Raw genomic sequence first — 13,060 nt, 5'->3', positions numbered from 1 at the left:
CAGACACCTGTAGTCCCAGCTACTTGGGAGGCTGAGGCAAGAGAATTGCTTGAGCCTAAGAGTTGGAGGTTGCTGTGAGCTATGATGCCATAGCACTCTACTGAGGGCCACAAAATCAGACTGTGTCTCAATAAAAAACTTTAAACTAAAACAATTGAAAACAAGAAAAAAATTTAAAATAAGATAGATAAAGATGTGCTTAATTTTGGAAAGGAGCACTTCCATGTCGTGACTGTGAATAGAAAACTGTTTGCAGTTGCTACTGCAGATTACTTATTCCCTGTTCTTGTATGAGGTGAGACAATTACATTGGTGAACTCATCCTAGAAAAAGTACTACATACCTCACTGCTGAATATCACTGTGGTCAGCTTTGAAGTACACCCCATGGAAAGCTATGCACCAATGCCCATTCCTAAACCATCCTTCAAAGTACTTTTCTAGAATGAGTTCACAAACTTAACTGTCAGATCTCCAAAGAGTTCCATAATTGCTCTGAAGAGTGGACTAAACATTGGCCTCAGTGCATAGCTTCCCAAGAGGAGTACCTTGAAGATGACCACAGTGATATTCAGCAATGAGGTAAATAACACTTTTGTGATGAGTTCATGAACTTAGTTGTCTGATCTCATACGTCAGCTCAATTATGCTGTATTATCAAATGTCCAAGTGCTTTCTCTCACCATCTCTATTTCTGTCCATCAAAGTACTTAATGGGCATTTTACTTTTATTGGAATTCAATGTTATGCTTACACAGTAAGTGACAGAGCATAAATAAAAGCATATTTCTTGCTTTCAAGAAGCTTACAATTTTGCTGAGAACACAAAGTAGAAGAGGAAAATATTTTCCCAGGTTAGCCCTGTGTCTATCTTCTCTGATCTCTTTGTTCTAAAACCAAGCTTTTTAGCTCTTTTCCTCCATCATCACCATTCTCATCAAACCTGCTGTTTTCTTGAATTCTCTCCATTTTAGTTCATGGCTCCGCCATTCAGAGGAATGAATGGATAGGTTTGATTAGGGGGGTAGGACTAAACCAAAACCTAAGAATCATCTTTGCACTCTTATTCCACATGTAGTAGACATCACATTCTGATATCTACATTCTGCCTAAACACTTCTAAGCTCGTTTTATCCTCTCCATTCCCATTGTTAGTCAAGACCTCCATTATTCTCTCACTAAACGCCACTAACTGGCCTCCCAACCTAAATCTCTTCTTACCAATCTTGCCCTAAACCACTGTTCTGAATGCTCTCATCTTTAGTTGGCATGATACCCAGACCTTTGCTAATCTACCCTCCCATCTACCTTTCCAATGTTACATCTTACCACTGCCATCACTACTCCTACACCCCACTTAGAACAGCATTTCATCCTCCAACAATTCTGAACTTTCTCATGGTTCCTCCAACCTATGTTCCACACTTCTAGCCTTGTACACGCAGTTCACTATGGTAGAAACGCCTACCTGGCTCTTGTGACTTCTTGTGACAAGACCCAGAAACCCTCCCTGACCAGTTCCCCTTCCCCAACCTGAAGAGTTAATCACTCCCTCCACTGTGACATCATAGACTTGGTATTTATTTATACTGATGCCCTAAAATATAAGTATTTGCTCACATGTCAGTCTCCCCAGTAAACTATATTTTTTAAGTCATCATTCTGTTATTTATTTATTTATTTTTTTTAAGATGGAGCCTCAAGCTATCCCCCTGGGCAGAGTGCCGTGGCATCACAGCTCACAGCAACCTCCAACTCCTGGGCTCACGCGAGTCTCCTGCCTCAGCCTCCCAAGTAGCTGGGACTACAGGCGCCCGCCACAACGCCCGGCCATTTTTTGGTTGCAGCCATCATTATTGTTTGGCGGGCCCAGGCTGGGGATTTGAACACGCTACCTTAGGTGTACGTGGCTGGCGCCTTAGCCGCTTGAGCCACAGGCGCCAAGCCCATTCTGTTATTTTTATAAACCTGGCTTCAAACCAACGCACACCAAAATATTGGAATCTTTGCTGCATGAACTAAGTGAATAAAGCTTCATCTTTTTCTCTATCTCCCTGTCTCATTTTCTTCCCTTTTCTGATAGTATCCTACAGGTCATGACCCAGTATAAGGAAATAAGTTAGTCATATGAATTAAGAATTCTGATGCCACAGAAGGTGGCACTCCATCCAAAGGCTCAATCAGTGAAGTCCATAAGTAAGACAACACAATTTTCCAGAAGGACAGCACAATTTTCCAGCACAACAGCAAGTCCAAAAGAAGAAATCTCTTTCCAGCAGAATCTCGTGCCCCCAATTCCCATTCCAAGAATGTCACAGGTTTCTAAATGGATTATAAGGCACCCTCATCCTCAGCAGGTCCAGTATTGTTTTCATCTGAACCCTTTAATACAGAACAGGTTTGACCACTAAGATGTCCCCACCAAAATGTCTGAGATGTCTAGGGGGTAAATAAAGACTTTAGTCTAGGGATAATCTAGACTTTAGTTCAGCAGTGATTGTCAACCAGCGTGCCATGGCACACTGGAATGCCACAAAAATTTTTAAAGACCATTAATTAAATAATTTTTGAAAGTTCAAAACACAGTACATTCTTTTTTCTACTCTTTTCATCAACATAATTTAAGTGTGCCGTGGAATTTTAACTACAGGTTCAAAAGTGCTGTGAGAGAAAAGGTTGAAAAACACTACTAAAGAGGCTTCTTACATAGCTAATCTAATGTTTTCCTGGAAAATTCCTTGAAACATTGCTCTTCTTGGGACTCCTCAATCTTAAACCTTCCTAACCTTATTCTGATTCTCACTCATCATTCAAGAAACATTTACTTAGCACCTACGCTATGCTGTATACTTTATCAGAGTACTTGGACCACCACCATAATGTATCTTACTTGCCTGATCTGATCTGTTATCATGGCCGAAATGGTACCATATGTGACAAGCACAATGGTATAGCATAACTGCACCTGGCCCCTCCTCATCCTCTGTCAGAACCTGGGCCCACATACCTACATCTTCCTAGCCCCCAGCAGAAGGCATATTGTAAATTTATCCCAACTCAAGAGTGACCCAGCTGGGACTAAAGCATTTAGTCAATTCCCTCTTTCTCTAACCCCTTTCTGTCAACATTATCAATTTTTTAAGGTGCTTTAGCTTCTATTATGAAGTTGAGTATTTTATTTCTTAAGGAAAACCAAACTAATATTACTTATCTTCTTGTTCATATATGGTTCTCAAACTTTTATCTGTGTGTGCTTCAGCAGCTCTACAGAGAAAAAAGAATTTTCCATCTGTTATGGTTAATTTTAGCTGTCACCTCGAGTGACTTGATGGATACCCACATAGCTCTAAAGCACTATTTTGGGGTGTATCTATGAGGGTGTTTCTGAAAAAGACTAGCACTTGTATCAGTGGACTAAGAAAGATATACTCTCACTCAGTGTGGGTGGGCACCATCCAACTGATTGAGGGCCTGGATAAAACAAAAGGCAGAGGAAAAGTGAATTCCTGTTCTCTTTTTGAAGCTGAAACACCCTTTTTCTGTCCTTAGATATCAGAACTCAAGTTCTCCAGCCTCTGAATTCTCAAACTTCCATCGTCTGTGACCCCACCAGATTCTCAGGCCATCGGCCTCAGAACGAGCCACCAACTTCCCTCGTTCTCCAACTTGTCATGGGACTTAGCCCCCATAATCATGAGTTAATTTCCATATTTAATTCCCTCTCATCTATCTATCTATCCATTCTGATGGTTCTGTTTTTCTGGAGAACCCTAATACACCATCCCTATTTTATTGGCATTTTCTTGAATTACAGACTCATGCTAAATAACTGTATCAAGTGACAAAACTCTTGGTTTCTAAGTCACAAGGTGTGAAAGAGACCCTAGCAGTTACTAAAGCCAAAACTAAAGTAGATAATCCTTTGACAAACTAAAACATAAACTCAGAACTAAAAGGGTACTTTGAAGAACTGAAGAAAACTTGGAAGAAAATCTTAGCAGAGTATCTCCAGCACCAGATAAAGTGGATCATCTAACACTAAAAATCCTACTAAATCTGTAGTTCTCAACCTTCCTAATGCCGCGACCCTTTGATATAGTTCCTCATGTTGTGGTGACCCCAAACCATAAAATTATTTTCGTTGCTACTTCATAACTATAATTTTGCTACTATTATGAATCACAATGTAAATATCTGATATGCAGGATGTATTTTCATTGTTACAAAGGGGTTGCAACCCACAGTTTGGGAACTGCTGTACTAAGAGTCAAGAACCCATTCCTAGTTGGAAAGGGTGTGGAAAACATGACAGTGAAGGGTTAATTCATTGCTGATCATTCTGGCCTGGAGGTGCTCACTCTAATCTCTGAACTCTTATAACATAAATATGGTACCCAATCCAAACTTGTTTTGTTTTGTTTTGTTTTTGTAGAGACAGAGTCTCACTTTATCGTCCTTGGTAGAGTGCTCAAGGCGTGCCACACAGCTCATAGCAACCTCCAACTTCTGGGCTTAGGCGATTCTCTTGCCTCAGCCTCAGAGACAGAGTCTCAGTCTATTGTTCTTGGTAGAGTGCTTGTTGAGTATCACACAGCTCACAGCAACCTCCAATTCCTGGGCTTATGTGATTCTCTTGCCTCAGCCTCCTGAGTAACTGGGACTACAGGTGCCAGCCACAATGCCTGGCTATTTTTTTTGTTGCAGTTTGGCCAGGGAGGGGTTTGCACCCGTCACCCCCTGTATCTGGGGCCAGTGCCCTACCCACTGAGCCACAGGCACCACCCAAACTTGATCTTGAAATGTTTATCTTATTTGCTAGAAGTTAAGCTCTTCAGTTTCTTATTTCATCTTTACGATCCCCCTTTGGGAGTCTGCATAAATACACGACATAACATTATGAATACAGGCCTTAGAATACTTACTAGATTACAACCTTTGGTGCTATAATTTGACTTTGGTCAAATTGCTTAAATACCCTAAGCCTCAGTTCCACACCTGTAAAGTAGGGATAATAACAGCACCTACATTGTAATGTTCAGAGTCCCAACAGAGTATTTAGCACAAGGCCTGGTTCAATATTTTAGCTAAAATGGTAGTTAACACTAATCTTTACACATTCTACAACCTTGCCTCTCAAGTGCAGACATACAGCATCAATATCACCTGGAAGCTTGTTAGAAATCTTGGGCCCTACTCCAGACCTCCTAAATCAAATTTTGAATTCTGACCCGATGCCTACTGAGTAGTACACATATTAATGCTTAAGAAGTACTGCTCTACAACACCTGAACTTATCCATAATGGGGGAAAAAAATTAAAACCTTTTATTTAATAATTTCACTTGTTCAGTTCTGGTAGGCATGTTTTTAAAACCAGTCTCATACATCAACTCTGCCATATTCTGGTGTTAATTAGCTTTCCCAGGAAGGCTACCCTCCTGAAAAAGTATATGGAGGGTAACTTGTGTTCTTAGCAATTATATTCATCATTTAAAAATAGTCTGAGTGTTATTTACACTGTTAAACTATAGTTTAAACAGTAATAAGCCCATTTCTCCAGGATCATTTTTGTTTGCTTACCCAGAATCAATGAATGGTAACACTAAGACCAAACACTGAAGGTAATAAAAAAACTCTCTCTACCATCAAAAACACACTTCTAAAATAACAAGCACATTAGAACATACACATGCTTCAAAATGCGCATCTATATGTATATGTTCTGCAGTTTACAAAATGATGTTACACTCTTAAACTCCACAATTTTTATTTTACCAGGGAGCAAAATTGAAAAAGTTGCCTGATGAAAATACTGACCTTAAATTAACAAAAAATTAACAGCAACACACATATTATGTGCCAGAAACTACATGATGCATGAGTCGGTTTTTAAAATATGCCTGCCAGAGATAAGAAGGTAAAATCATATATTAAAGGATTTTAGGTTTTTTTCTATTATGAACAAATCTAGATGTCACACAACAGTGCTTCTCTGGCATTAGTGATATACTAATTATTAGAAGTCCTGTCAGAATTCAAATTCTGATTCAGGAGGTTTGGGGTAGGGACCGAGATTTCTAACAAGCTCTCGGGCAATATTTACGGTGCTGGTCTGCATCTAAACAGCAAGGCTGTAATTACCACTACTTAAAAAACTTTACATCATTTAATCTTCAATTGCTCTGAAATGATAGTCTTATCATTCGTACACAACTATTGCACAGGGAAGTTAACGTTCCCAAGCTCACAGAGCTAAGAAGCGGGGTAGCAGGATTCCAACTTAGGCAGACTGCCTTTGCAGGCCACTTTCAACGCTTGCCTCCCAAAATTATCTCAATAAACAGGCAAAGCCGGAGTTCGAAGCCCATTCCAGAGCTATCTTCCAATCGTACTCTTCTGGGTTAGATCCCTGCTATAACTGATGTGTCTGACATCAACATAAAAGGTTGTATTGCAAAACAAAGAGAAAATAGAGACTCTCAGTCGATACTGTGAGGCAAAAGAAAAAGGGCTGCAGGTGCTTGGACCTTCCAGCAGGCATGCGGAAGGTCCAAGAGGTCGAAACCCGGTCCTCCCAGAACAACGCTCCAGGGAAAGGAAGGTTAGCCCGGTGGTCCGCGGACACACCGGCGGGAGGAGGCGGGGCCTGCGCAGGGAAAAGGTTCCGGGCGGGACATACCAAAGCGAGGACGGGGAAGGGTTTCCAGAGCCCAGGTTGGTGTAGTTGCCTCCGCGCCCGGTGGCAAAGTTGAGAAACTCGTCATCCAGCCCTTTGCCACCTGGTCGACAGCGAGGTAACAAGGGCTCTCTCCTACTACAGACGACTCCGTAAGGACTCTTCCTCCGGCCCCTCAGTCGAGTGGGAGGCCCCGGAAATGGGGGCCGGGCAGCCGGTGAGGAAAAGTGTCCGGTCGTTTACCAATTCTACTACGCCCCACAAAAATCCACCCGCTCATTTGCCGCCGCTGTAGCCTTACCAGCTCTTTCGGAGGCTTCTCCTGGGTTTTTCCAAACAGCCCCATGACGAACTAAACTCGTCTTGCCCCTTCCGGCTTTCCGTTCCCTGCGCCAAGGCAGGTCACGGGCAGCCGCCTGGGCGGGGCTGGCCGGGAGGGAGGGCGTCCAGACGCCCGGAGAAGGGAGTGGCGGCAGTGGGGACGGTGCGCATGCGTGGGGCGCATGCGCATACTAAGATTTGGGCGGGGGTATCTGGAAAGGAGGATTACATCATGTGTGCAAGTTCGCGGGGCGAATATTAAGTGAAGGCGACGAGTTAGGAGTTTTTCGTGAGTTGTGGAAGTGAGTGCTGCGAGAGATACATATTAATTGACTACACTTGATGACTACAGTTGCTCCTCATATTTCACTCAGACTTACATGTTCTTGCATCCAAAATCTGTAACTCCGTCCAGACATGAACATTTACAATCACTTTCCGAACAGCTCCGTCTTTGTGTAGGTACTTCACAGGCACAAATGAGAAATGAACTCTTCTCCCTCCTGCCAAATTTACACCTCTGCTCTGCTGGCACCACCGTCACCTAGTCCCTAAAACTTAAAAGTCGTGTTCTCTCTCCGTCTTCCCGAGGTCCAACGATTCTAAGTTGTCATTATGCGCGAAGTTCAATCCTCTCCTTTCCGTCCGAACTGTCGCAGTTTTTATTCAGTGAGTGATACCTACCTGGCACTTTTCATATATGTGTAATCCTGCACCCTGCACCGACTGTGACCTTAATAAGATTCTCAAAGGAATTCCCCTGGCTCAAGGAGTAGGGCGTTGGCCCCATATACTGGAGGTGATGGTTCAAACTCGGCCCGACCAAAAAAAAATAAAAAATAAACTGCAATGGTGATAGATCCATATAGAAGAATACTGAGCAATAAAGAACAAACTATTAATAACTGCAACAACATGTTAAAATAATTATGCTGAGGCTCGGCTCCTGTAGCTCCAGCGGCTAAGGCTCCAGCCACATATGCCAGAGCAGGTGGATTCAAATCCAGCCTGGGCCTGCCAAACAACAATGACAACTACAACCAAAAAATAGCTGGGCGTTGTGGCGGGCACCTGTAGTCCCAGCTACTTGGGAGGCTGAGGCAAGAGAATCGCTTAAACCCAGGTGTTGAAGGTTGCTGTGTGCTGCGATGTCATAGCACTCTACCCAGGGCAACAGCTTGAGGCTCTGTCTCAAAAAAAAAAAAATAATAATAATAATAATAATTTTGCTGAATGAAAGAAGCCAGAGAAAAGGAGTAGATACTGTATGACTCCATTTGCTACATTATTGAAAATGCCAACTAATCTAACAGAAAGTAGATCATGGGGCGGGAAAGAGGTAGGAAGGAAGGATTACAAAGGCAGACAAGCAAATTGGGGTTATAATCTTGATTGGGGTATACGGATGTATACAGTGTCAAATTTGTTTTTATTTCACGGATGTATACAATGTCAAATTTGTCAAATGGGACATTTTAAATAAGTACAGTTTCTTTTGTATCAATCATACCTAGATAAAGTTGTTTTTAAAAATAGCAGTACTTGTTTCATTGTAAAAAGTAAAACCCCTCAGAAACCACTGGGCAGGGTTGTTCAGCCTGTAATCCTAGCACTCTGGAAGGCCAAGACAGGTGGATTGCTTTAGTTTACAGGTTGGAGATCAGCCTGAGCCAGAGCCAGACCCCACCTCTAAAAATAGCTGGGTTTTGTGACAGATGCCTTTAGTCTCAGCTACTTGGGAGGCTGAGGCAGGAGAATAGCTTAAGCCTAAGAGTTTGAGGTTGCTGTGAGCTGTGACGCCCCGGCACTCTACCAGGGGTAACAAAATGAGACTCCGTCTCAAAAAGAAAAAAGTAAATCTCCCATTCTCACTTCCTCTGGGGAATAAGTCTCAGGATTCATACCAACTATTAAACATAAATCGTGTGAATCCTTTGAGACTTTCTTTGGGAAAGAAGTCACTTTCTCACTTTCTTTGATTGGGACTATATTATACATATTGTTTTGCAATTTCCTTTTTAAACATTTTAACATAGGTTTTCTTCAGTGTCACAAATTATAGCAATTAGCAGGAATATACCATAATTGATAATATTTAATCACTTCCCTATTATATGATAGTAAATTGTTTTTCCCTAGTAAATAAGCCTGCAAATACAGGCACAGCTAAATATTTTAAATGTACTATCAATATCCTCCATACAGATTGTATTATTGTGAATGCCTATCAATAGTGTGTACCAGTACTCTATTCTCCCTAAACCCGTGCTGGCAGCTAATGATATAAATCTTTTAAATGTTTGCCGATCTAAGAGTATAAAATATTGTTTAATTTTCATTTCCTTGATTACTAGTCTAGATGAGCATCTTTTCTGTATATTTGTTGGCCATTTTAATTTCTTCTGTGACTTACTTCTTCATGTGGTATGTCCACTTCCACTAATTATTTTCCTTTCTTCCATGTGTTTTTGTATGTAAAAGAATGTTTATTGTAACACTATAGATACAATAAACAAACTAATGTTCATCAGTGGAATAATGCTTCAGTATTTTCTTCCCATTCTCTGAAATACTGTGCAAAATACAAAATTTTTAAAGTATAATCTCATGTAAGTAAAAATTTCATACAAACATGATTACACAAATATGCAAGAAGAATTTGAATGACATCACAAACTTTAACGATGTGTACAAAGGGGGGATGAAATAAAATGGCCAGTAAGAGAAACTATTGTATTTTATGTTTTATACTTCCATTTTGTTTGACCTTTGTGCAATGGCAGTGTATTTTTAAATAAGTTAATGAAAAAACTATCTTATTAACTCCATGGAATACCTAAATGCTGAGTAGCACCTGAGTTGTTCAGGAAGTCTTTTTCATGTGCCTTTGCCCGCTGCAGATGTTATAGGAGGGTCCATATATTGAGCTTCTTGGTCTAAAAATTGTACTACTATACTCATGGTTACTTCAAACTCATGGTATTGATGGCACCATCTAAAGGTGGATTTACATTTTGGTTTAAGCCAATTCAGTTATTCTGTAAGTTAGATGTGCCTGTGCTGCTCCAACTTTTTGATTTTTGTGAAGTTGTCACCTCTTGCTGATTTAGGTCCAGGATTGTTTGGCTTTGGGTCTTCTCTCCTAGAAGATTTGATTGATTTTTTTTTAAAATAAAATGTTCCTAATAGGTGGATTGCTAGCTAGCAAGGTAGCAGATAGAAAACCTAGAGGGAAGTCTTTTTATGGTCACGTCCACAGCAAGTAAGAAACTGAATTCTAAAAGCCTTGGTAATGATCATATTTGATTTTTAGAGATAAAATTCTCATCCCCAGACAATTTTGTGTTAGAAAAGTCCTGAATTATTAGTGACTTTTGAAGTATCAGGAGCTCTCTCCGCCTTGAAAAACACCATTCTTTCCTGGATTTCCTTCTAAAGCTCGTCCTTCCATTTTTAATGTAAAGGAGTTCTTTGAAAATGTGGGGAAAAAATTAAGTCTCCCTTATCACACCATTCTTCCTTTTGGGGGGGGTGGAGGGAGAAAGAACTGTAAGTCCCCATTTGTTCAAGTAGGAAAATACTGGGCTGCCAATTAGTCAACAATATTTATCAAATGCCTACTATGTGTCAGGCATTCCTGTAGGCTTTAGGAAAACAGAACCATATACAATCTGATGAGTAGAATAGGTATTAAAAAATTGTTATAAGTAAAATTGAGTGCATTCTTATAGATGTGCAAAGTCCTGTGATAACAGGGAGATCGGTGAATCTTCCCTGAACAGGTAATATATAAGCTGAGATCTGAAGGATAAGCTAGCAGAAAGATGAAGACTATCCAGAGCAAAAGAAACAGATGCACCAAAGAGCCTTCCCAGTTACAAGGAGGTGTTTCAGGCAATGAGATACAGAGCCCATCAGTACTGACAGAGCCCTATAAACACATCAGTGCCTAAGAACACTATACATCTTCTTTCCACACGTTTTTTAGGCTCCACCCTCAGCAATATGCACTCTCCACTTGTGTCCTGATTTTGCCTCAGCATTAGACAAAGCACTCCCTAGCTGCAGCTGAGGCTATAGTTTGTCCTTCCTACACGGACCTCAGGAAGCAAGCTACAGATCCTCCCACCTGCTAAGACTCACACATCTGAGGGGGTGGGAAGAACTAAGTGAGCAGGCATTCTAGCTGTTTGTTCTTGCCAAACACAGCAAGTGTTTAACAGGATCACACTCCCCTGCCATATGTTCATGTAGACGTTTATTCACACACATTTTCAAAGGCTTTGTGTGCATTCTCCTGATCCCTGAAAAATATTATAAATAGATGCATATCCTTGACTTGAGAGGCACATCAATGCTTGTGCCTTAAATCTTTCCCTGAATTTGAAATGAAAAATAGAAATAAAAGAAAAACAGAAAGGACAGTTTTTCCTTTATATCCTGGTTTGTCCTTGTTTATTTTACTAAAGCTATCTTAAGGAGTGTCCTGACTCACACTGTTCCCTATTTGCCAGGTAGATTGGTAATTGAAATGCTTTGGGCAAGAAAATCACAACCCAATTCTGACAAGAATTTTGGCCTGCTAAAGCCCAGATACATACACCTTGTTTTGTACAACAGATGGCCCCCAGAAATGTTGGATATGAATTAATCTTTGGAAATTGAATTCCCTCCCATGACTTATATAAGAATTTGGAATGGATTCATCTTCATTTCTGAGTAAACTTCAGGACTAAGCTGCTCCTAACCCATGGCTGATGTCTTGGAATAAGGCAAAGACAAACCTTGAGTCATCTTCTGACCATATCCAACCTTCCTTCACCAACTTTACCAATAATTCTGTGTTAGTTTCCTAGGACTACGGTGACAAAGTACCACAAACCAGGTAGCTTAAGACAACAGAAATTTATTATTTCAAAGTTCTTCAGGCTAGAAGTCCAAAATCAAGGTGTCAGCAGGGCCATGCTCTCTCTGAGACTCTGGGGAGAATCTTTTCTTGCCTCTTCCTAGCTTCTGGTGATAGCTGCCACTCATTGGCATTCCTTGACTTGTAGCTGCATCACTCCAATCTACTATGAACATATGACAATTATTCTATTTCCAAATAAAGTCACATTATGAGGCACCAGCGGTTAGGACTTCAAGATAATCTTTTGAGAGGGCATGATTCAATCTATAAAAACCCTCACATAAACACATGTGTGCCTCACTTGAAAGGAACAAAGAGTTAGGTATTTTAAAATAACAAACATCTATCCTCCATTACGAACCCCAAAGTATGAGGCAATCTTCACTTGGAAAGGGAAAGTAGATCTCTCAAACTACTTTAGAGGTACTGCTTGGAGATTGTTTGTACCTTCACCTAGGGAATCACAATAATCCCCATGGCGATGCTCCACATTGCCCTTAGAGCTTCTTTTCTACCACTAAAGCTCCTCTCGTGGTGATGATTGTGCCTTCCCTTACTTCCCCAAGCAGAAATAAAGCCTAAAGTTTTGTTTAAAATCCAGCTGGAATATTTAAACAATACTTAGGTATCCAAAAACAGTATCAGAATTAGAAGAGTAACACACAACTTACACATTCAACGTTACTGTGGCCTGGGTGTTGTAAAAACCCACTACTAATACAAATATATGGAGAATTTTGATAAAATACAATGAGAGTTATGTTATGGATGATCTCTTTAAAAAGTGAGAGAAATCAGGAATGTCTGCTAATAATAGGAAAATGGGATCTTGTTTGTATAACTTTTTTAAAAAATATAAAATCTATAGATGGTAAAGTGCACAGATCTTAAGTGTGTAACATGATGAATTTTTACATATATAGCTATAAAAGCAGTATGTAGATCAATGTTTAAAATATTTTCAAAGTCTAAAAAGGCTCCCTCTGGTTGGTATAGCACTTAGAAATTTAAAAAAATAGGAAAAAGCTCCCTCATGTCCATTTTCAGTCAGTACTTTCAAAAGAAAACCATTATTCTGATTTCTATCTTGCATAAGTTAGTTTTGCCTGTTCTTCAACTTCATAAAAAGGGAATAACATACCATATTTGGTTTAAA

The 13,060-nt window shown here is 40.3% G+C and overlaps 1 protein-coding gene and 1 non-coding gene across 4 annotated transcripts in view; both read right to left on the bottom strand.

The window, feature by feature from the left end:
* LOC100947923 (E3 ubiquitin-protein ligase RNF103) overlaps positions 1 to 13,060 on the bottom strand; it is a 112,590-nt gene that overhangs the window by 32,634 nt on the left and 66,896 nt on the right. The window contains exon 1 of one of the 3 annotated variants that reach the window (XM_012811002.2): positions 6,976 to 7,149. The exons of 1 other annotated variant lie outside the window; for it this stretch is intronic. In XM_012811002.2, coding sequence (XP_012666456.1) covers positions 6,976 to 7,020 — 45 coding nt within the window. In that variant the 5' untranslated portion in view covers positions 7,021 to 7,149. Of the gene's footprint in view, positions 1 to 6,677; positions 6,757 to 6,975; positions 7,150 to 13,060 lie in introns of those variants that run through there. One more of the 3 variants, XM_023518776.1, reaches the window with a different exon arrangement.
* Positions 10,170 to 10,294, bottom strand: LOC111728285. Its single transcript, XR_002775628.1, has one exon. It is a non-coding gene; the product is annotated as a small nucleolar RNA SNORA32 (small nucleolar RNA).

Source organism: Otolemur garnettii, unplaced genomic scaffold (genome assembly GCF_000181295.1).
Source record: "Otolemur garnettii isolate 467f Iridium unplaced genomic scaffold, OtoGar3 scaffold00147, whole genome shotgun sequence".
Lineage (NCBI taxonomy): Eukaryota > Metazoa > Chordata > Mammalia > Primates > Galagidae > Otolemur > Otolemur garnettii.
The sequence above is the reverse complement of the archived record's forward strand: the minus strand, read 5'-3'. Positions and strand labels throughout refer to the sequence as shown.